The sequence below is a fragment of the Pleurodeles waltl genome, chromosome 1_2 (genome assembly GCF_031143425.1).
Source record: "Pleurodeles waltl isolate 20211129_DDA chromosome 1_2, aPleWal1.hap1.20221129, whole genome shotgun sequence".
Classification (NCBI taxonomy): Eukaryota; Metazoa; Chordata; class Amphibia; order Caudata; family Salamandridae; genus Pleurodeles; species Pleurodeles waltl.
Genome location: NC_090437.1, coordinates 1,340,310,183 through 1,340,332,432, shown reverse-complemented (window position 1 = coordinate 1,340,332,432; position 22,250 = coordinate 1,340,310,183). Strand labels below are relative to the sequence as shown.

Sequence of the window (22,250 nt, the reverse complement as noted above, 5' to 3'; positions counted from 1 at the left end):
CTGCTGCAGCATGTGTTGTACCTCATCTGTGTATGTGCGTGTGAGAGAGAAAGAGACAGCACAAGTGAGCGCCCACTGACGTGTGTATGTAAGAAGCTTGCATTGCTGCTGCTGTATGTGCTGTACCGAGAGAGAGAGTGTGTGTATGAGTGTGTAAGAGCCCAATGGTGCGACTCATGAACCTTTACATGTGTGTCTGTAGGAAGTTTGCATTGCTGCTGCATGTCCTGCACCTCATCTGTGCATGTGATTACAGCCTGAATTGTTGACCAGTACGGTTGCTGTGCAGTGAGGCTGCACAGTGCAGTTTGTGCTGCACACCGTCTGAGTGAGACAATGATTTCGCAATCAAGACCACATGTATGCTGCATTAAAATGATGGCTACTTCTCAGCACGCAAGTTCAACCAGCCCTAGAGCAAGTGAAGTCACTTCAGTGAACGTACACGTCGCGGCCTTTTAAAAAATTTAAAGAGAGACATGCCGAGAAACACAAATCTGGACCAGTTTACTTTGGTACAATATCTCATTTAGATATTACTTGCTAAGAAGTACTGCTTGCGAATATAGGGCTGACTGGCAAACGTCTAGTAAGACAGAATATATGTAATATTGTGAGGATAACCACTGCCCAGACAAATAAATTCCATTTACATTCATTTTTAAAATATGTCCATGAGTGAGCCTTTGTGCATCACTTACCGCAGTCCCATGGGGAAATGGATAATCTTGTTCACCAGCGAGACATTCGAAGCCTGAAATGGTTTCCTCTTCTCCTTGAAGTCATGGTCCAAGCAGATCCTCCAGCCAAAGATTGGCACTCTGTGTCCTTGCACAACACCCTCATAAGAATCCATCAAGCTTCTTGTGGCCATGGTGCTGTGCTAAAAGGCAAAGAGTCCGCTTGCTCTGCTCCTTTGTCGTCAGACTCCAAGACTGCGAGCCAGAGGAGCGCTCTTCAACATAAATCTACCACCGTGGCAGAAATGACGACCTAAAAAAGGGTCAATATTAAATAGCACAAGTCACGCCTATAGTGCAGGGTGGTCCAGCCGAGGCTGGAATGAACTGTATGACAGCAAGTGAGTGAAAGAACGGAGTAGTTCTACAGACCCTCATGCCTCAAGGTCTCAGATGCAACAAGAAAGGAAAGGAAAGCGAAGTGGTAATTCAGCCATGTGCAAGGTTTTACAGCGCAGACTCTGGAGGTACCCCTGCCAGCAGCAGAACCACTGACCTCGAAGATGGATATCCAGTGGCAGATCCTGGTCAGAAATATGGTGCAAAACCGCACAAATGTCATATCATGTTCCACGGGTCACTTTAATACACTTCAACTGGATGTGGAAGTACGAATTCAGGATGAACTCATGTGGATCTCCAGACCCTCCTGCAGCTGATCACAGAGGACAGTGAGACTGCGCAATCTCTGGTGTTTTGTTTTTTTAAAGAGAAGAATGCACAGAGCTAGCCCGGGGTCAGTCTTTTCTGACGGGACCAGGAGCTGTCCAACTGCTGGTTTGGGATCACAAAACGTTTTCACCATTTGAACGCTCGTGTGTTCAAACCCAATCACTGTGGCACCGTCCGATCAAACAGAGTGGGATTACGATTGCATCAATGGAAACACACTTAGCACGGCACCGGAGAATGGTGGACAGAACTCAAATAATTATCCCATTAACAAGGAGAGTGTGTATTCATTGCTTGGTCCTCTCTTCAAAAGCCCCTCTACTGCCCAAAGCCTCTTCTCTCGCACAGATCTCCCATGATTTTCAGCCAGAAGTCCAACCGTCGTCCTCACATGCCTCAGTGGTTGCACATCAGCCTGGCTGGTCAATACTCATGGAGGCTGAAGGTGCAGTCTTACTCCCGATGTCTTTCTATGGTAACTACAGATACCATTTAGAAAGTGCACCCTCTAACTCCTGGACTATGAAGTTAAAATATAATCAATACATGCGTCTATATCCGATTATACTCAGTGACATCACACCTCAGGAAGATATGCAGGCTTATAGTCTAGTCCCCTGCATCAGTCTCACTCTACGTTGACCCAATAATCACCCAAGTCGTCTATGCCAGCCAGGTAACTGACTATCAGTAATTCAACATTTGTGCATCAAGCACACGCTGTCTCTCGCCCTCGGTCATTGCAACTATCTAACCCAATTACCCAAACGTTTTTTTTGTCCCTCACTGTCACCAGAGGTGTTTCGCTCAATATCACAAGTCAGGTTCACATCTATTCTCGCTGTGCACTAGGCTCCCTGTCACTTTCACACTATCTGTCAAAATTGACCTACTCTGCCTGGGTGCCTCTGTCCGTCGGTGATCAAGAGTCTCTTGTACACATTCAGTCGCCAATTTTCAGGTTCTGGCAGATCCTGTATCAGCAGGTGTCAGCCTGTCAAAATAGATCACTTTCAGGCGTCACTCGTGCCCTTTTCGTGCCCTTTTCGCCACATTATTGTCACATTCCTTTTGTGGTCACTTTTAGTCACTGTGTTAAGTCATCTACCTTCAACCAGGAGATGCTACATACCCCCGGTCACTTAATACGTCTTCTGACAGAAGGAACCATCTGTCTTCTGCCAGGATGTCTCAAGCGCTCTCAGGTCACCGGCTGTTACTTCTATGAGCTGTGACCTGTCCTCTGTCACTGACTGCTTCTATGAGCTGTGACCTGTCCTCGGTCACTGACTGCCTCTATGAGCTGTGACCTGTCCTCTGTCACTGACTGCCTCTTCTGCCAGGAGCTGTGACCTGTCCTCTGTAACTGACTGCTTCTATGAGCTGTGACCTGTCCTGTGTCACTGACTGCCTCTATGAGCTGTGACCTGTCCTCTGTCACTGACTGCTTCTATGAGCTGTGACCTGTCCTCGGTCACTGACTGCCTCTTCTGCCAGGAGCTGTGACTTCTATGAGCTGTGACCTGTCCTCTGTCACTGACTGCTTCTATGAGCTGTGACCTGTCCTGTGTCACTGACTGCCTCTATGAGCTGTGACCTGTCCTGTGTCACTGACTGACTCTATGAGCTGTGACCTGTCCTGTGTCACTGACTGACTCTATGAGCTGTGACCTGTCCTGTGTCACTGACTGCTTCTATGAGCTGTGACCTGTCCTCGGTCACTGACTGCCTCTATGAGCTGTGACCTGTCCTGTGTCACTGACTGACTCTATGAGCTGTGACCTGTCCTCGGTCACTGACTGACTCTATGAGCTGTGACCTGTCCTGTGTCACTGACTGACTCTATGAGCTGTGACCTGTCCTCGGTCACTGACTGCCTCTATGAGCTGTGACCTGTCCTCTGTCACTGACTGCCTCTTCTGCCAGGAGCTGTGACTTCTATGAGCTGTGACCTGTCCTCTGTAACTGACTGCTTCTATGAGCTGTGACCTGTCCTGTGTCACTGACTGACTCTATGAGCTGTGACCTGTCCTCGGTCACTGACTGCTTCTATGAGCTGTGACCTGTCCTCGGTCACTGACTGCTTCTATGAGCTGTGACCTGTCCTCTGTCACGGACTGACTCTATGAGCTGTGACCTGTCCTGTGTCACTGACTGACTATGAGCTGTGACCTGTCCTCGGTCACTGACTGCCTCTTCTGCCAGGAGCTGTGACTTCTATGAGCTGTGACCTGTCCTCTGTCACTGACTGCTTCTATGAGCTGTGACCTGTCCTCTGTCACTGACTGCTTCTATGAGCTGTGACCTGTCCTGTGTCACTGACTGCCTCTATGAGCTGTGACCTGTCCTCGGTCACTGACTGCCTCTTCTGCCAGGAGCTGTGACTTCTATGAGCTGTGACCTGTCCTGTGTCACTGACTGACTCTATGAGCTGTGACCTGTCCTGTGTCACTGACTGCTTCTATGAGCTGTGACCTGTCCTCGGTCACTGACTGACTATGAGCTGTGACCTGTCCTCGGTCACTGACTGCCTCTTCTGCCAGGAGCTGTGACTTCTATGAGCTGTGACCTGTCCTGTGTCACTGACTGACTATGAGCTGTGACCTGTCCTCGGTCACCGACTGCCTCTTCTGCCAGGAGCTGTGGCCTGTGCTCGGTCACCGGCTGCCTCTTCTGCCAGGAGCTGTCACTTATATCTCTGCTGCTAGAAGCTGTCCCCCACCCTTGGCTGCCAGTGACTCCCCTGAGCCCCCAGCAGTCCCTGCCCCAAGCGCTGCTCCTCTGTGCAGCCTCTCCGGGTGTGGGCCCCTCCTCACGCTGTCCCCTCCCCCCTCCTGCACTGCCCTCTTCCTCCTGCCTCCCCCCCTCCCCAGGGACCGGCCTCCCCCCCTGGACGGGACCCTGCTGGCTCTGCAGCCCCTTCCTGGGTGTCCCCTCCTCCCTGCTGCACACAAGCTCCCTGCTGCTGATCTCCAGACCCGGCACGGCATGCGGGGGCTCGCGCGGGGTCAGAGAGGCGAGAACGGCTGCTTCCGGGGCGGCAGGCGAGGAAACCGGGCGTCCCGGTGGGCGCACCGCACACGAACACACTGATTGGCTGGCAGGGAAGACCCGCCCCGGAAGTGAAAGTCCCTCGGTTTGGGAAGACGCGGCTGTACCTGCTGCTCCGGAACTGAACCCCCAGCCGCTTGAGATCCGGTATCACTGAAAGCGGATCCCGCAGCTCGTCTACTAGCTGGGATTATGTAACTCTACTGCTTCTACGGAGGCCACGCCCCCCTGGTCTGACGTAAACGCAGCAGACACAAACGTAGGACAAACCTGAGCTGGGAGGCCAGCGCCGGTCCTTCCGGGTAGGGGACGTCGGTTCCGGGGCGGGGCATGCGCCCCATCCAATCACATGGTTTGTATCAGCCCCCCGGCTTCGGGTCGCAGGTGAGGACCAGCAGCATACCTTGGCTCGGGAGGGCTCCGGGAGCTCAGCGCTGGCAGCAGCGGGGCGCAGCGTGCTGTCCGTCATTCAAACACTTCTAGAGCCTCGAGGCGCTGGAGCTGCGCGCTGCTGCTGGAGCACTCGCGCTCCTGGGCTGCTGGTTTGGGGATGACTGCACTTTTGTTTGTAGGTGAGTAGCCAGTCCTACAAGAAGCCGCAACGGACAGCCCTCCCCTCCCAGATCAGAAGCGCTACCTCACCAACAACCCAAACAGTACAAGGTGCTTTCTGGCGGCCTTACACATGCACTGTGGGTTGTGACATCTCGGGGCAGTTGTGCTGGAAAGGAAGTCACCCTTGTTTCTCATTAGCAATCCGCCCCAGCCACACACCGGCAGTGGAGGAGATGCACGATCGTTTTCAATATATTTATTGAAATGACTGCAGTCTACGGTAAAATGCATGAGGTGCAATGACTAGGATACTGAACAGTGCAAGAAGATGAGAGTTGTGAAGTACAAAGACCCCCCCACCATCTTGCAACAATAAACATGAGGTATTAAAAAACCTAGCATGGAGAACCTAATCGCTAACCTAATGAGAGCTAAGTGTGATAAACCTAATCTGCCAGAACCATGTCCATGAGAAGCGTCCCCCACCCCCCTCGTTACCTTGGAATGAGGACTCTAGATCAGATTCCGTGGTGACATGAAGGCTGGGTCTGCATCAAGGTGACGTGCAGCGTAGTTAGCATCAATGGCATCTGCTTTGAATCCCTCTGGTTATCTTGTCTGTGTGAAGTGTATACAGTCCATGTAGGACCCCAGACGCAGGTTTGTTGCAAAACAGTAGATAAGAAGGCATACTTGTAGCAACAATTATGTAAACTATCCACAACAAGTGTAGATTATGTTCCTGTCACCCATAATACCTACGCACATCACTTGATTATGACGCTGCTAGTGATGCCTTCACAGAGTGGCACTGATAACGCAAATCAAAACATTGTTCTAACTCTAAACAAGCGCAGCCATCTTAAAAGAAACCTAATAAATAGACTAAGACAGGGCAGGATAATTAGGTTAAAATGTCACTAAGTGATGGGGACACAGGCCTGCAAGCCAGAAGGCTTAACTGACTCCTGATTCCCATTAAAGCTAAATAGAATCCACTACAGTATGAAGCACAACAAGTAGAGTTTGTTAGTGGGATTATGTGACCGCCAGGCGTTCACAAGCGACCATTGTTGTGTCCTGCTGCATAACTGTACTGTTTGTGCATGAGGAAGGGTATGGGGGGTAAATCTGTTGAGGTGGAGTTCTAGAGCGCAGTTGTAGTCGCCGCCTTGTATCCAGGGAAATTTAGTTTTCTGTATGAGGATGGAGGAGCAGGCATCCCAGAAGTCTCCCTGGACAGTGTTAGGGGCGTTGATACAGCCTGGGAGCAAGGGGCGACCATTGAGTTTCCCTTCCAGGAGGACATAGCAGCCCTTGGCGTCAAAGGTGGTGTCCAGGACTTGATAAGGAATACTGGGTCTGACCCAGATCAGGGTGCCTGGGGTATATGCAGAGGAAGTAGTTGTGTAAATGTGCCCCCTCGGCCATTTACATAAGTGTTCGACCTCATCTTTAGCAATGTGAGTCTCTTGTAAGAGGACTATGTTTGCATGCAGCCTCTTGATGTAAGAATATACTGTGTATCTCATGCGGGCAGTGTGCATGCCCCGCACGTTCAATGTAAGGAGACAAAGCGTGTCATGAGAGAACTACATATTGAATGGGAAGCGCAGGGGTGGCTGAAGGGGGCATCTTCGCTCTGCCTGTCAGTACCAGGACACTGCCTACTTTGCATGAATAGGGTAGGTGTTACAAGCCTGCTGAGTTGATGATGGGCGCAGGAGAAATGTAGGGTATGTGATCAACAAGAAGTGGGTGAATGGAACAGGAGGGGCCTAGTGTAATTATGGTACACCCAGACAGAGTCATTTAGTAAAAACTCAAAAGGACTGCGGGGTGACCACTAACAAAGGTGTGATGCCAATGTATGAGTGCCCTAGTGGAAGAGATATGAGGGCCTGTGGGATCCGCAGAGGTTGTTGGGGGTTGCAGTCTGGTTGTAGTATGTTGGAGGAGCTGCGCATCTTCAAGGGGCTTACCTGGGAGGGCCCATATGTATCATCGCAACAAATGTGGGGCGAGGGATGTTTGAGGAATGGAGGGGTCAGGAAATCGTTGGTGGAAAGAGCTAAAACTCCGCTAATAAGAGTGACAGGAAACAAGAGGGGAGCCGTGTAACATCGACATGAACAGAGTGTGATTAGGCAGATTAGGAAAACACAGTAGTGTACAACTCCATAACATGTTCCTATAAGACTGCCTGCTGTTCGTGGTGACGCTCCAGGGAGGCTTGGGGAGCTTTGCTTAGACTTCTGAGAGGCGTGTATCATCGTCTGTTGTGAAGAGGTGGGGACCCTCTTCTTCATCAGTAGTAATGCTTGCAGGGCCCGCTGCAGCGGTTCGTGAATGGTGTGCACTATCCTGTGTGTCCATGCTCCCTGTACGCTTGATCTACAGTGTAGTACCCTGTGTGTCCCCATTCCATGAATGTTTGCACTGATGTGCAGTATCCTGTGTGTCCCCACTCCCCGTATCTCTGCTCTGGTGTGCAGTATCCTGTGTGTCCACGCTCCCCGTATCGCTGCTCTGGTGTGCAATATCCTGTGTGTCCACACTACCTGTATCTCTGCTCCGGTGTGCAGTATCCTGTGTGTCCACTCTCCCCGTATCTCTGCTCCGGTGTGCAGTATCCTGTGTGTCTACGCTCCCCGTATCACTGCACTGGTGTGCAGTATCCTGTGTTTCTATGCTCCCCGTACCTCTGCTTTGGTGTGCAGTATCCTGTGTGTCCATGCTCCCTGTACGCTTGATCTACAGTGTAGTACCCTGTGTGTCCCCATTCCATGAATGTTTGCACTGATGTGCAGTATCCTGTGTGTCCCCACTCCCCGTATCTCTGCTCTGGTGTGCAGTATCCTGTGTCCACGCTCCCCGTATCGCTGCTCTGGTGTGCAATATCCTGTGTGTCCACACTACCTGTATCTCTGCTCTGGTGTGCAGTATCCTGTGTGTCCACTCTCCCCGTATCTCTACTCCGGTGTGCAGTATCCTGTGTGTCCACTCTCCCCGTATCTCTGCTCCGGTGTGCAGTATCCTGTGTGTCTACGCTCCCCGTATCACTGCTCTGGTGTACAGTATCCTGTGTTTCCATGCTCCCCGTACCTCTGCTCTGGTGTGCAGTATCCTGTGTTTCCATGCTCCCCTTACTTCTGCTTTGGTGTGCAGTATCCTGTGTGTCCATGCTCCCCGTACCTCTGCTCTGGTGTGCAGTATCCTGTGTTTCCATGCTCCCCTTACATCTGCTTTGGTGTGCAGTATCCTGTGTGTCCATGCTCCCGGTACCTCTGCTCTGGTGTGCAGTATCCTGTGTGTCCACGCTCCCTGTCCCTCTGCTCTGGTGTGCAGTATCCTGTGTGTCCATGCTCCCCGTACCTCTGCTCTGGTGTGCAGTATCCTGTGTTTCCATGCTCCCCTTACCTCTGCTTTGGTGTGCAGTATCCTGTGTGTCCATGCTCCCGGTACCTCTGCTCTGGTGTGCAGTATCCTGTGTGTCCACGCTCCCTGTACCTCTGCTTTGGTGTGCAGTATCCTGTGTGTCCATGCTCCCGGTACCTCTGCTCTGGTGTGCAGTATCCTGTGTGTCCACGCTCCCTGTACCTCTGCTCTGGTGTGCAGTATCCTGTGTGTCCATGCTCCCCGTATCACTGCACTGGTGTGCAGTGTCCTGTGTTTCCATGCTCCCCTTACCTCTGCTTTGGTGTGCAGTATCCTGTGTGTCCATGCTCCCCTTACCTCTGCTTTGGTGTGCAGTATCCTGTGTGTCCATGCTCCCCGTACCTCTGCTTTGGTGTGCAGTATCCAGTGTTTCCATGCTCCCCGTACCTCTGCTTTGGTGTGCAGTATCCTGTGTGTCCATGCTCCCCGTACCTCTGCTCTGGTGTGCAATATCCTGTGTGTCCACTCTCCCCGTATCTCTGCTCCGGTGTGCAGTATCCTGTGTGTCCACGCTCCCCGTATCGCTGCTCTGGTGTGCAATATCATGTGTGTCCACACTATCTGTATCTCTGCTCCGGTGTGCAGTATCCTGTGTGTCTACGCTCCCCGTACCTCTGCTTTGGTGTGCAGTATCCTGTGTGTCCATGCTCCCAGTACCTCTGCTTTGGTGTGCAGTATCCTGTGTTTCCATGCCCCCCGTACCTCTGCTCTGGTGTGCAGTATCCTGTGTGTCCACGCTCCCCGTACCTCTGCTCTGGTGTGCAGTATCCTGTGTGTCCACGCGCCCCGTATCTCTGCTCTGGTGTGCAGTATCCTGTGTGTCTACGCTCCCCGTATCACTGCACTGGTGTGCAGTATCCTGTGTGTCCATGCTTCCCGTACCTCTGCTTTGGTGTGCAGTATCCTGTGTTTCCATGCTCCCCGTACCTCTGCTCTGGTGTGCAATATCCTGTGTGTCCACGCTCCCCGTACCTCTGCTCTGGTGTGCAGTATCCTGTGTGTCCATGCTCCCTGTACGCCTGAGCGGCAGTGTAGTATCCTGTGTGTCCCCATTCCATGAATGTTTGCACTGGTGTGCAGTATCTTGTGTGTCCACACACCCTGTATGTCTACGCTGGCGTGCATTGTCGGATCTGTCCACGCATCCAGTATGTCTGCGCTGGTGTGTTTTATCCTGTGTCCACCATCCCTGTATGTGTGAGCTGGTGTGGAGTTTCTGGTCTGTCCACGCACCCTGTATGTCTGAACTGGCGTGCATTGTCGTGTCTGTCCACGCATCCAGTATGTCTGCGCTGGTGTGCATTATCCTGTGCGCCCACTCTCCCTGGTTGTCTATTTCACTGTATGAGTGGGCTTCTGTACACTATCCTGTGCGTCCCCATTTCCTCTATGTCTGAGCTGGTGTATAGTAAGTATCCTGTGTGTTCCCATTTCCTGTATGTCTGATCTGGCGTTTAGTATCCTATGTGTTCCTGTTCTCTGCATGTCTGCTTTGGTGTCTGGGATGCTGAGGGTGAATGGTGTAATAGATTTTTGGTGTGTGGTCTGCAGTGGAAGCTGGAAGGTAGGGACAAGTGGAGCTAGGATGGGAAACATACAGGTCCTACCTTTTGTTGCTGTAAGGGCCTGCCATGGAATAAAGAACTTACCTCTTACCCGAGTGGCTTCATACTCTTGAATGTAGACTTTATGACTTTTTTTTAAATAAGAAATGACATCCTTTTTGTCTTTATGTGAGTAAGTGGCTGTTCACCAATCAACCTTTGATGTTCATTTGTTTTACTTTGCTATCTTGATTAAATGTTGTTGAGTTTATAGTTTTTTTTTTTTTTTTTTTTTTTTTTTTTTTTGGTTCAAAAAGCCAAGACATGGATGGACATAAGCTTTCTCACTCCGCATAGAACATACTGGCCTATTGTTAAAACATTCCAAAATGCCCTATCTTCTGGTGTATACCTTATATATTACAACACAGAGTTTATCTACAGCAACCACCTAAAGTTGCCCAATTACCAAAATACTTTCCCTTCAAAAAGAAAAATAGATTTAAAAAATAAGACTTTAAACATTAAATGCAAAGCTAATAAAAGTGTGACCATTTGACTTTGTCGGCTTTCTCCTATGCTCTTCAGCATTTCTTCAGCTCTCCCTTACCCTTTTCACATTGTTCGGTCACTTTGATATCATAAAGTTGATAAATCTTAAATCAGTTTCATATTTGGCATTGTGTTGGACTTGACTGTGTCCTGCAAAAAAAATGATCCAGCCCACCAAAGGTGGGTGAACGCTTGGAGTAACCGGACAGCGACATCCTGCCACCTACGCTCAGCACTAACCACTCCTATTTATTTACTAATTATAAGTAATCCTGATCATTTCTGGAAATTTCCTTGTGACTTATTGGGGGCATCGGTTTATGAGCAGCATGCTGCCAATTTCAGCCTCTAGAAAAGATGTGTTGAAATTGAAAATCATGAGTCTGAGCAATCCATTCCCACCCAGAAGCACCAACATTACTCGATGCAAGAACTTCGTAATAGGAAGTCACGATCTTGTCCAAAGGTATTTTATAAAGAAAACCCCACAGTACTTTTGGATTTACCTAGAAGTAATACGCAGCTGCTCATTATTGACATCTGATATAGAAAAGATGTAGAGAAGGTAGAAGTCTGTGAAGACCCACTGATGGAGCTGGTAAATATCCCCACGAAGGTGCTAATGCTATATATTGATGATACTATTGTCATAGTCTGTTCTTCAGTTGAAAGCTGGTCTGAAACACATTCTTGGTTTAGTGAATGAAGGAGGCCCATCGTGTGAAAAGGCTGCTGTACTTGGTGTATGTAGTGTTGAGCTACGGCTAGTTGCTGATGAAGCGAGTACTCTTGCTCATGAGAGTAAAATACTTATCAGGAGGAAGTTCACCCACAGCTAGGCGAAGCTGTCAAGACTGGACGTGTTTGAACTTAAATTTCAGCAAGAACATTTCTGATTAACTTCTAGAAGGAGCATGCTAAGTGCCAACTTTGCTATTCAGGAGAGATTACCTACACAACCACATCTTAAGTGTACCCATGTTTACAGAGGACTAGAGTTATTTTAACTGCTTGACCTTGTGTGTAAATCCTGTAATAGAGACTCTGGAGTTAAAATTATCAAATATTTTAATAAAAGAAATTGTTGTTTTGAGAGGCGATATAGTCAGTTGAGAAAAAGTGAAGTTCATGTTGCAAAAGCACATTGCGCAGCCTGCACCTTAAAAGTGATTAACTTGCTGATCCCCCTACATGTAGAAACCTGGGGCCTGATATATCAAATGGTGTTACCCATTATGTGTTGGTGGGGAAAGTTATTTATACATATGAGTCATGATGTATTAAATATAGAGTGTTATGCTTTACTCTCAGTGAAGTAGAAGATGCTGGGAACATTGGACCTTGTGAGTATTTGAAGTAAAGCCTGGATGAGGGAGGGGCAGGGTGAACAGGAATAAAACTGAAAAATATCTTTTAACTGAAAGTGCAGTGATTGCATGGCCCAACCTCCCATATCAAACAGTGGAGACAAACTTGTTGACTTTATTCAAAGAGGGCTTCAGCATGAATGGCAGATAAAATAAGTGGTTGGTACAGCTAGAGTCCACAGAAGAAGTGCAGGTACAATGAGCAGGCTGTGATGATATCCATGTGATGGCATGATGTGTTTTACAGTAGGTGTGTACAATCCCTCAGCTCACAGTGACTTTCCACTTGTCTTTTAGGAATGTATGTGCAGGTGAGCTGATTCAGCCAAGATGTCTATGTGAGTGCATACCACCTACTGTCTCTTGCAGCCTCTCGACTCCACCCTGCTATGATTGAGGTGGTGGCCAAGTTGGTCCGAGGGCCTGTGTTCCTGGCAGGTGAAGTTCTGGAATGTGTCATCACCTTCACCAATCCCTTGTCAGCACTTTCGACTTCGGCAACCAGGTAGCGTATGCAGTTTCAATGGGTTCATGGTTAGCATGAACCTTGGTTAGCTGTGTGCGATAACTTGTACTCCTCAGTGTGAACTAGATGGCTGAGTGCTGTGTCAGTGGTTATCAAACACTAATTAGTGTCCAGAATTAAATGTCTTTCACCCACACAGCTGTGGTTAGCAATTAGGAATATTCATTCTGGATGAGGAGGTGTAGGAAGGTAGCCTCTTTCTAGCCTTGTTACCCCCACTTTTGGCCTGTTTGTGAGTATATGTCAGGGTATTTTCACTGTCTCACTGGGATCCTGCTAGCCAGGGCTCAGTGCTCATAGTGAAAACCCTATGTTGTCAGTGTGTTTGTTATATGTCACTGGGATCCTGCTAGCCAGGACCCCAGTGCTCATAAGTTTGTGGCCCATATGTGTTCCCTGTGTGGTGCCTAACTGTATCACTGAGGCTCTGCTAACCAGAACCTCGGTGTTTATGCTCTCTCTGCTTTCTAAATTTGTCACTGCAGGCTAGTGACTGAATTTACCAATTCTCATTGGCACACTGGTACACCCATATAATTCCCTTGTATATGGTACTTAGATACCCAGGGTATTGGGGTTCCAGGAGACCCCTATGGGCTGCAGCATTTCTTTTGCCACCCATAGGGAACTCTGACAATTCTTACACAGGCCTGCCACTGGAGCCTGTGTGAAATAACATCCACGTTATTTCACAGCCATTTTTCACTGCACATAAGTAACTTATAAGTCACCTATATGTGTAACCCTCACCTGGTGAAGGTTAGTTGCCAAGTTACTTAGTGTGTGGGCACCCTGGCACTAGCCAAGGTTCCCCTACATTGTTCAGGGCAAATTCCCCGGACATTGTGAGTGCGGGGACACCATTACACATGTGCACTATACATAGGTCACTACCTATGTATAGCGTCACAATGGTAACTCCGAACATGGCCATGTAACATGTCTAAGATCATGGAATTGTCACCCCAATAACATTCTGGTATTGGGGGGGACAATTCCATGATTCTCTGGGTCTCTAGCACAGAACCCGGGTACTGCCAAACTGCCTTTCCGGGGTTTCCACTGCAGCTGCTGCCAACCCCTCAGACAGGATTCTGCCCTCCTGGGGTACAGGCAGCCCTGGCCCAGGAAGGCAGAATAAAGGATTTCCTCTGAGAGAGGGTGTTACACCCTCTCCCTTTGGAAATTGGTGTGAAGGGCTGGGGAGGAGTAGCCTTCCTCAGCCTCTGGAAATGCTTTGATGGGCACAGATGGTGCCTATCTCTGCATAAGCCAGTCTACACCGGTTCAGGGATCGCCCTGCTCTGGCGCGAAACTGAACAAAGGAAAGGGGAGTGACCACTCCCCTGACCAGTACCTCCCAGGGGAGGTTCCCAGAGCTCCTCCAGTGTGTCCCAGACCTCTGCCATCTTGGAAACAGAGGTGTTGGGGGCACACTGGACTGGTCTGAGTGGCCAGTGCCAGCAGGTGACGCCAGAGACCCCCTCTGATAACCTCTTATCTTTCTTGGTAGCCAAACCTCCTTTCTTGGTAGCCAAACCTCCATTTCTGGCTATTTAGGGTCTCTCCCCTGGGGAATTCTTCAGATAACGAATGCAAGAGCTCAGCTCACCAGAGTTCCTCTGCATCTCCCTCTTCAACTTCTGCCAAGGATCGACCGCTGACTGCTCCAGGGCGCCTGCAAAACCGCAACAAAGTAGCAAGACGACTACCAACAACATTGTAGCGCCTCATCCTGCCAGCTTTCTCGACTGTTTCCTGGTGGTGCATGCTCTGGGGGTCACCTGCCTTCACCCTGCACTGGAAGCCAAGAAGAAATCTCCCGTGGGTCGACGGAATCTGCCCCCTGCTAACGCAGGCACCAAAAGACTGCATCACCGGTCCTCTGGGTCCCCTCTCATCCTGACGAGCGTGGTCCCTGGAACACAGGAACTCTATCCAAGTGGCTCCCACAGTCCAGTGATCCTTCAGTCCAAGTTTGGTGGAGGTAAGTCCTTGCCTCCCCACTCTAGACTGCAAACCTGTGTACTGCGTGATTTGCAGCTGCTCCGGCTCCTCTTCACTCTTCCAGGATTTCCTCCGTGCACAGCCTAGCCGGGGTCCCCAGCACTCCGTCCTGCAGTGCTCAACCCTCTGAGTTAGCCTCTGCCGTCGTGGGACCCTCCTTTGTGACTCTGAGCCAGCTCCGGTTCACAAATCTTCCAAGTGCCTGTTCGGGTACTTCTGCGGGTGCTGCCTGCTTCTGTGGAGGCTCTGAGTTGCTGAGAGCCTCCTCTGTCTCCTCCTCCAAGGGGCGACATCCTGGTCCTTCCTGGTCCCCAGCAGCACCCAAAAACCTCTACTGCGACCCTTGCAGCTAGCAAGGCTTGTTTGCGGTATTTCTGCATGGGAACACTTCTGCAACCTTCATCGCGACGTGGGACATCTTCCATCCAAAGGAGAAGTTCCTAGTCCTCTTCGTTGTTGCAGAACTCCAAGCTTCTTCCATCCAGAGGCAGCTTCCTTGCACCTTCGTCCGGGGTTTCCTGGGCTCCTGGCCCCCCTGGACACTATTGCGACTCTTGTACTTTGGTCCCCTTGCCTTGCAGGTCCTCAGGTCCAGGAATCCACCTTCAGTGCCTTGCTGGTGTTTGTTGTTCATGCAGAATCCCGTTATCACGACTATTGTGCTCTTTTGGGGTAGTAGGTGTACTTTACTCGTACTTTTCAGGGTCTTGGTGTGGGGTATCTTGGACACCCTGACTGTTTTCTTACAGTCCCAGCGACCCTCTACCAGCTCCCATAGGTTTGGGGTCCATTCGTGATCCGCATTCCACTTTTGGAGTATATGGTTTGTGTTGCCCCTAGACCTATGTCCGCCTATTGCAACCTATTGTAATTCTACACTGTTTCCATTACTTTTCTGATTCTTACTTACCTGTTTTGGGTTTGTGTACATATAACTTGTGTATATTACTTACCTTCTTACTGAGGGTACTCACTGAGATAATTGTGGCATATTGTCATAAAAATAAATTACCTTTTATTTTTAGTAACTCTGTGTATTGTGTTTTCTTATGATATTGTGCATATCATATAAGTGGTATAGTAGGAGCTTTGCATGTCTCCCAGTTCAGCCTAAGCTGCTTTGCCATAGCTACCTTCTATCAGCCTAAGCTCCTAGAAACACCTCTATTCTAATAAGGGATAACTGGACCTGGCACAGGGTGTAAGTACCACAGGGTACCCACTATAAGCCAGGCCAGCCTCCTACAGGAGGGACCTGAAACATTATGTCTAGTACATTATGGAACATTTTGTGTCAGGTGGGTGAAGTCCGAAGGCATGAAAGCAAGGACTTCCAGTTTCTAACATCAAGCATTGATCGATGGATGAATTCTGTAAAAAATCCTCAGGCTCTAGGGAGCGCAGACATGCTTTGTGAGGCAGAGGACATGACTCGTAAAGCGGATGCTGTGGCACGCAGTTTACAAAAGGACCATGAGACTAGTTGAAGGGAGCTCAGCCATGTTTCGTGAGGCAGAGGACCATGAGACTCGTTGGAGGGAGCTCAGCCACGCAGACATGCTTCGTGAGGCAGAGGACATGACTCGTAAAGCGGATGCTGTGGCGCGCAGTTCACCATGACACTAGTTGGAGGGAGCTCAGCCACGCAGACATGCTTCGTGAAGCGGATGACATGACTTGTAAAGCGGATGCTGTGGCACGCAGTTCACACCAGGACCGTGACACTAGTTGGGGGAAGCTCAGACACGCAGCCATGCTTTGTGAGGCAGAGGACATGACTCGTAAAGCAGATGCTGCGGCATGCAGTTCACCACAACACTAGCTGGAGGACGTTGTGCCATGCATGTGAGGATCAGCATGTCCCCTTTGTAGGAGGGTGCCAAGTCATGCAGACATGTGACAGAGGGCAATGATTTGTGTAGGAGGTTGCTTTACGTGGCTCATGCAGGGGTTTACGGGAGTCAGAGGGCCATACAGTTGTAGAAAAGAGCTGTGCTATTCTGGCATGCATACCATGTGTAGGACTGTGCCCTTGTGGAGAGAGCTGTGCCATGTAGGCATGTAAGTGAGGCATGGGCCCTGTTTTTTGTCGGAAGGCTCGGTGCCGTGCAGACAAACATGTGAGACAGAGGACTGTGACTGTGTAGGTGTGAGCTGTTCCACGCAGACATGCATGTGTGGCCGAATAGTGACTTGTGTAGGAGGCGGGCAGCGCAGCACGCAGGTTGCATGTTGTACAGAGTACTTTGTATGCGGTGTGCAAGTGAGCCAATGTTTGCAGCCAGTATAAAGAGTGTTTAAGGAGGGTTTCCAGGAGTCACCACAACCTACTTATATCCCTTCCATTCTGTGTTTATTATGATTCTGGGACGCATGAGTATAGTAATTGTAACAAAGCTGTGACTAATCTAATATGTGCTAATTGGAGCGCGAGAGTTGCCTGCATTGAGAACTCTTTAATATGGATTACTGGTGTTCATAGGTACAAAAAGGGCTACAGTAATAGTCTTTTTAAAAATATTTTATATTTGTTTTGAAGTACTTAACTGTAATGTGTAAGTATACCAGTGTCATTTTGTTAACTTAAGCATTCTATACAAAACAACTTTGTATTTAATTTTAACTTGTTTTGCAATTATGTAGTTGTGTGTAAGAATAAAGTGATAAAAATCTTAATATGTTTTTAGGAATAATAAAACTTAAACTTATAACAACTAGTACGGTTAATAAGAGGTTGAGTTATTTCTCCTAATGCATTTAATGACCTTAGTTTGTGCTTTAAGCCCTATTGATCAATATTACAGCATTCGGCCCGCTTTATGGCCGCTCATGTTTTGTTATGCAGAGTAATAGAGCGCACTAGCGCTCGGGAGGGTATCCTGGCGCGGAGTAGGTGCGAGCCTACTCGAAAAGCCAAGTCTGCAGCTTGTTGTGAAATGTGCTCGTTTGTGAATCGGGTGGTCGCGGAGCTCCTTCAGGTGTGCTGTGATGTGAGCGTGGCATAGGAGGTTGACAGTTGATCTGGCTGTTGAGTTCCGAATGGCCTGCAGCCTTCTGGTGATTTTTTTTGGATACCGGCATGAAGGGAATTCCTGTAGTCCAGCTTCCTTGTCTCCACGGCATGCATGACAGTTTTCCAGGTTGTGATTGGGGGCCATTTGAAAATCTTCCTCAGCAGCTTCAAGATATGAAAGCATAAGGTGGGGGCAGCATTCACTTGAGCGGTTATGTTGAGTTACTTGTCTGTCAAGGATGATTCTAAGATTCTTGGAGTTGGGGGGTCAGGGTCAGTCCTAGCCTTGTTGGCCGCCGGGTGGAGTCCCACAGTGATGTGCTTTTCCGAGAGATCATGATTTCAGTCTTGTCGGTGTTTAGCTTTAGACAGTTGGTCTTCATTCAGTGGGCAATTTCAGTAATGTATGCATTGAACTTGATCCGTGTGCTGGCTGTTTTGTCCATGAGGGAGAGAATAAGATGTGCGTTGTTGGCATAGGAGAGCCCGGTGACGACGTGAGAGTGGAAGCTGCTGGCTAGAGGAATTGTGTAAGCTTCAAAGCAGAAAGGGCTCAGGAGGAGCCTCGTGAACCTCCACAGATGAGGCCGTAGTGATTCAGGATGTTTGGTGCATGGCTGATCGCCTGGGTGCTTCTGATCAGGAAGCAGTAGATCCATCGGAGTGTGTGCCCTTGGATTCCAATGTGGCGTAGGCGTTGGATGAGGGTGGGTGGGAGACTGTGTCAGATCTTCAACTGCTGTTCCATATCCTTCACTCACTACATGACTGGACTTTGCGGATTCTCTCAATTTCTACAGATGAATCAGAAACACAATTTGACAATTGGTAAAACCTCTGCTTGGTGTTCAGTAGTTCTATTTTCCTAATGGCTCGGTGAATTGAGCATTGTTTCAGATAAGAGATGGTATGCGGTAGCATTTGTGGGGTATGTTGAATATTGCAGGAGTATTTCTGAGTGCATGAGAGGAGGCTGCCACGTGTGGGTATAGAGGGACAGGGATGCAACAACCTGGCCTCCCAGTAGTGTGGCTTGTTGAAGGAAGAATTCTTTGCAGCATTCTGCCTTGAGCATTCACTGAAGGCTTGTGTGGGGCAGGTGGGCAGTAGGTAGGGTGTGACATCAGAAGCTTCACTTCTCTGGAGGCTCCTCTGATGGACAGCAGCACTTCAACCCATCGGGGATAGATACTTCCTTTTTGTCTTCAATGCCCTCAACATCTTCTATTCTTTCCTTAGCCTGGATCCCTTCCCACCGTGCCCAAACTAGGCCTCCTTTCCTGCTTTGCATAACATGGCAGTAATGTCCACAGACTGCTGACAGTGATGTGAAGATACAAAGATCATAACGTTTTTCAGAAGCTTTATAAGCTTCCCCAAGGTTGTCATGTTTAACAGAGATTTCATGAAAGTGTGCTTACCAAAAATCACATTAGGAGAATTGACTCACAATTTTTTTCTTCTGTTGGAACATTTTGCCACAGAGTCGTTTTTTGCAAGAACTTTTTGCCGACAAGCAAGATTCTGCAAAGAACACATCCTTGAAAAAGTATGTTAAAATTTTGCGGGTGAATTAAATCAATTTTCCCACCTCCAATAATTGTTTGCTTATTATTACGTAATTACTATGTGCTAGCAAGAGATCAATTTCTGTACTCTGGCTGATGGCCAGGGGATGTCCAGGTTTCGCTTCAGTCCTTCTACGTAACTCGTTGGGTCATCTCATGTCCCTCTCTGCTGCTCACTTCTCTGGTCCTTATTCCTACCTTCTCTGATCCTTGTTGTTTCCTTCTTCAATTATTGCTATGTGCTCCCTTCCCCCACTCTTCATTCCCTCTTTCCACTGCGATGCCTAGTTTAAAAGTCTGGTAGCTTGCATGGACAGAAAAACGAGCATTGCTCTGTGTTCAGGTAGGAGCACATATCCGCTAGGAAAATGATATTCAAAATCCGTGCTGGTGTCCTCGCTCCTCCTGGTCTGTCAGTGAATTCCCCACATCAGTGGTCATTTATTAAACCTCTCCATGCTCCTGGAATCTTCTGCTGCTCTTCTGCCCAGTTCTGGTCATTGCGTTGACGCCTGGCCTTCGGACCGCTAGGATTGCATGAGATTTGTGCAGTGACTGATCTGCTCAGTAATTTGTTTGTTGATGTTTTTATTGGTTCAAGGACTATCCACTATGTTACTTGTTTCATACATTTTAGTTGGCTATTGCCCTCAGAAATAGACTCCAGGTTTTACTGTAGATAACTGAGAAATAGTGCAGAGCCTGTAATTCCTGTAATATAGTTTAGTGGTAGAGTGCTTGCACAAAGGCATGTATGTCAGAGGCTAACACTTTGACAGAGCCGACCATGCATACACAGTGAGTGTGTTCCTCAGAGAATGACATGTGGCGTTATGAAGGATTAAAATGTAAACTGAAAGAGCCACAACTACTTGGATTTATCGCTGCAACATGACATTAATTCTTTAAGTTCAGGAATGCATATTACTAGAGTACAGGTTGAGAGGGAACAGTTCTGCCTTATCCAACAAGGGCCACGGTCTCTGTTGTAGGCCAAGACGGCTATGCTAAGAAAAGCTTGGGGTGGGCAAAAAAAGAAATCATAAGTCGCAGAAGGTGTCCCTCAAATACATTCCTTTCTCTCTTGGGGAAAAATAGTTTGCAATCTTGATCTCACAGATGTGGTTTTGAAGACTTTGCAGATTGTCGTTGACTTGTTTGGTAGCATAATGTTTGTACACGCGAGTGGGTGCTGCTTAGGTTGGCTCAGCCTGTCTCTTCCAGGAGAAATCATATTCTACTCTGGTTTTTGTTGCTGTCACTTGAAATCTAGAAAGTGACTACTCCTGTTGCATGCTTATTGAAATACTTACCTCTGTTTTTGAACCGTTCCCTTTCAGGGGAAGCAGGGTTGCAGTGGTAATTGAGATGTTTGCAGTAGAACATACATGTCGCGTGCACGTGTCATGTACAGGTATGAAGTGTCCAAGCCGTGCTATTATTAAGTGCCTTCTTGTCATTAACGTAATTAGCCTGGCAACCGTAACAAGTTCTTCCCTCCCATGAGTGAGATCAAAATTCTGTCTCTAAGCGTGAAGAGAGTAAACCATCCTGTCAAACCCAAGATCCTGCATTAGGGTGGCAAGCCGAATGGCATAACCTCATGCCTCGTCTTTATACCAAGTTTGCAATGTATTTTTGTATCCCCAAATTACTTCTACTGGTTATCAGTGCCCCTTGACTGCTTCCAAAGTGCTGCAATCCACAAATTCACTGTTGCTCACTTGATGAGTCTCCCATCAACCTGGTTAAATCGTTTTTACTAATGTGTATGTTAATATTACATCCGGTCTATTGTCTCCTCAATGTATACATTAGGTATCACAAAGCTCATTCAACAGCCATTCGCAATCGTTTCAATCCTTTGAGCGTATTAAAGGTTATTTGCTTTGTTCATTCAGATTTGCCTTCTCAGTGCATTTCGGGACCTGCGCCCCATCCTCCGGGGACAGACATAGGACACAAAACACAACAATCATTAAAAAGATAAAGACCGGCAAAGCGGCCACATGGGTTTACTTTACTGTTTGCCATCAGTTTCCAAAAAAAGCCTAAGTAGATGAAGGAATTATTCATGAAATCATTTTCAGATTAGTTTTTTCTTTGACACTATTCTCTTCTCTACCAAGTCTTTTGAAGCTGTTTTAACCAAGAACCTCCGTCTTCTCGGCCTATGATTTGTTCAGCTATTTTCTTGCTTCAGAGATGATTGGAAACTGAATTTCAATGTGCACCAAAGATTATATTTACACTTCAGAAAGCCCTCATTTTATGACTATACTCTCTACTTCTGTAGACATGTTTTCCATCCTTACTCGTAATTTAATGCCTTTCACAATGAGTATCTTTTTACTAATGTTGAACTCTTTCCTCACTACTACGTGAAGTTCTTCAGAGTTCATCCTCCCTTTATATTCACACAACAACTAATATAAGAGGCGCCTCGTTCACTCCCTCTTGTTTTTTGATACCCCCAGATCACACGCCAGAATAGCAGGCAAGCCTGGGATGGGATGCAGTGGAAGCCACTATTTGCAGCACAGTCATTCTTACTGCATCTGACGTCAGTAGAGAGGAACTAACAACATAATTATTATTGAAAAAGAAATGAGGAACCTGCCAGTTGGTGCAGCTTTGAAGATCAGTAGAGAAAAGAAGAAAATATTGAAAATCAAATTTCACATTTACACGTCTCCCATAATTCAACCTATATCCTGCTATTTATAAAAAAAAAAAACTTAAGACACCAAATTATGAATATAACAAGATTGTCAGCCTAGAAGCAGGTCAATGAGTGAATTAAAAAAGCAAGCTATTTGTGAGGCGAATAGATCTAGGCAGATAATTGCAATCTTTCTAAAATAAACAAATCCGCATCTGTCATTACTGCTTGATTAGCTTACGACTTGCCAGGTGAAAGGGTAAAATACACGTTAAATGGCTTTGAATCCACTGGGTACTGATATTTTGGTTTAGACTTATTTATTGGGGATGTTTGTCGGATCTGCACAAAATACTGTCCATGTTTGTCATCTGCTTGTGCTGGTGCTATCGGCCACTGTGACCACAGACTTTAATTGTCTCACTAGAGATTCTGTTTCAGATTCGTTGCTCATCTCCCTCACAGAGATGGTATTAAGTTCAGGATGAATTTTGAACAATCTACTAATGTGCCTTAGATCCAAGTATTTGCCATCACTGCCTCTGCATGAGTGTG

At 47.9% G+C, this 22,250-nt stretch overlaps 2 protein-coding genes across 6 annotated transcripts in view; one reads left to right on the top strand and one right to left on the bottom strand.

The window, feature by feature from the left end:
• The window catches only part of GBA2 (glucosylceramidase beta 2), a 167,649-nt gene extending 163,146 nt beyond the window's left edge, over positions 1-4,503 (bottom strand). The window contains exon 1 of the mRNA XM_069205700.1: positions 702-4,503. Coding sequence (XP_069061801.1) covers positions 702-874 — 173 coding nt within the window. The 5' untranslated portion in view covers positions 875-4,503. The remainder of the gene's footprint in view (positions 1-701) is intronic.
• A 212-nt stretch (positions 4,504-4,715) lies between these two features.
• The window catches only part of RGP1 (RGP1 homolog, RAB6A GEF complex partner 1), a 55,955-nt gene continuing 38,420 nt past the window's right edge, over positions 4,716-22,250 (top strand). Inside the window, exons 1-2 of one of the 5 annotated variants that reach the window (XM_069205703.1) lie at positions 4,716-4,847; positions 12,217-12,424. In XM_069205703.1, coding sequence (XP_069061804.1) covers positions 12,309-12,424 — 116 coding nt within the window. In that variant the 5' untranslated portion in view covers positions 4,716-4,847; positions 12,217-12,308. Of the gene's footprint in view, positions 5,036-5,295; positions 5,402-12,216; positions 12,425-20,370; positions 20,448-22,250 lie in introns of those variants that run through there. The other 4 variants (XM_069205702.1, XM_069205707.1, XM_069205704.1 and 1 more) reach the window with 4 other exon arrangements.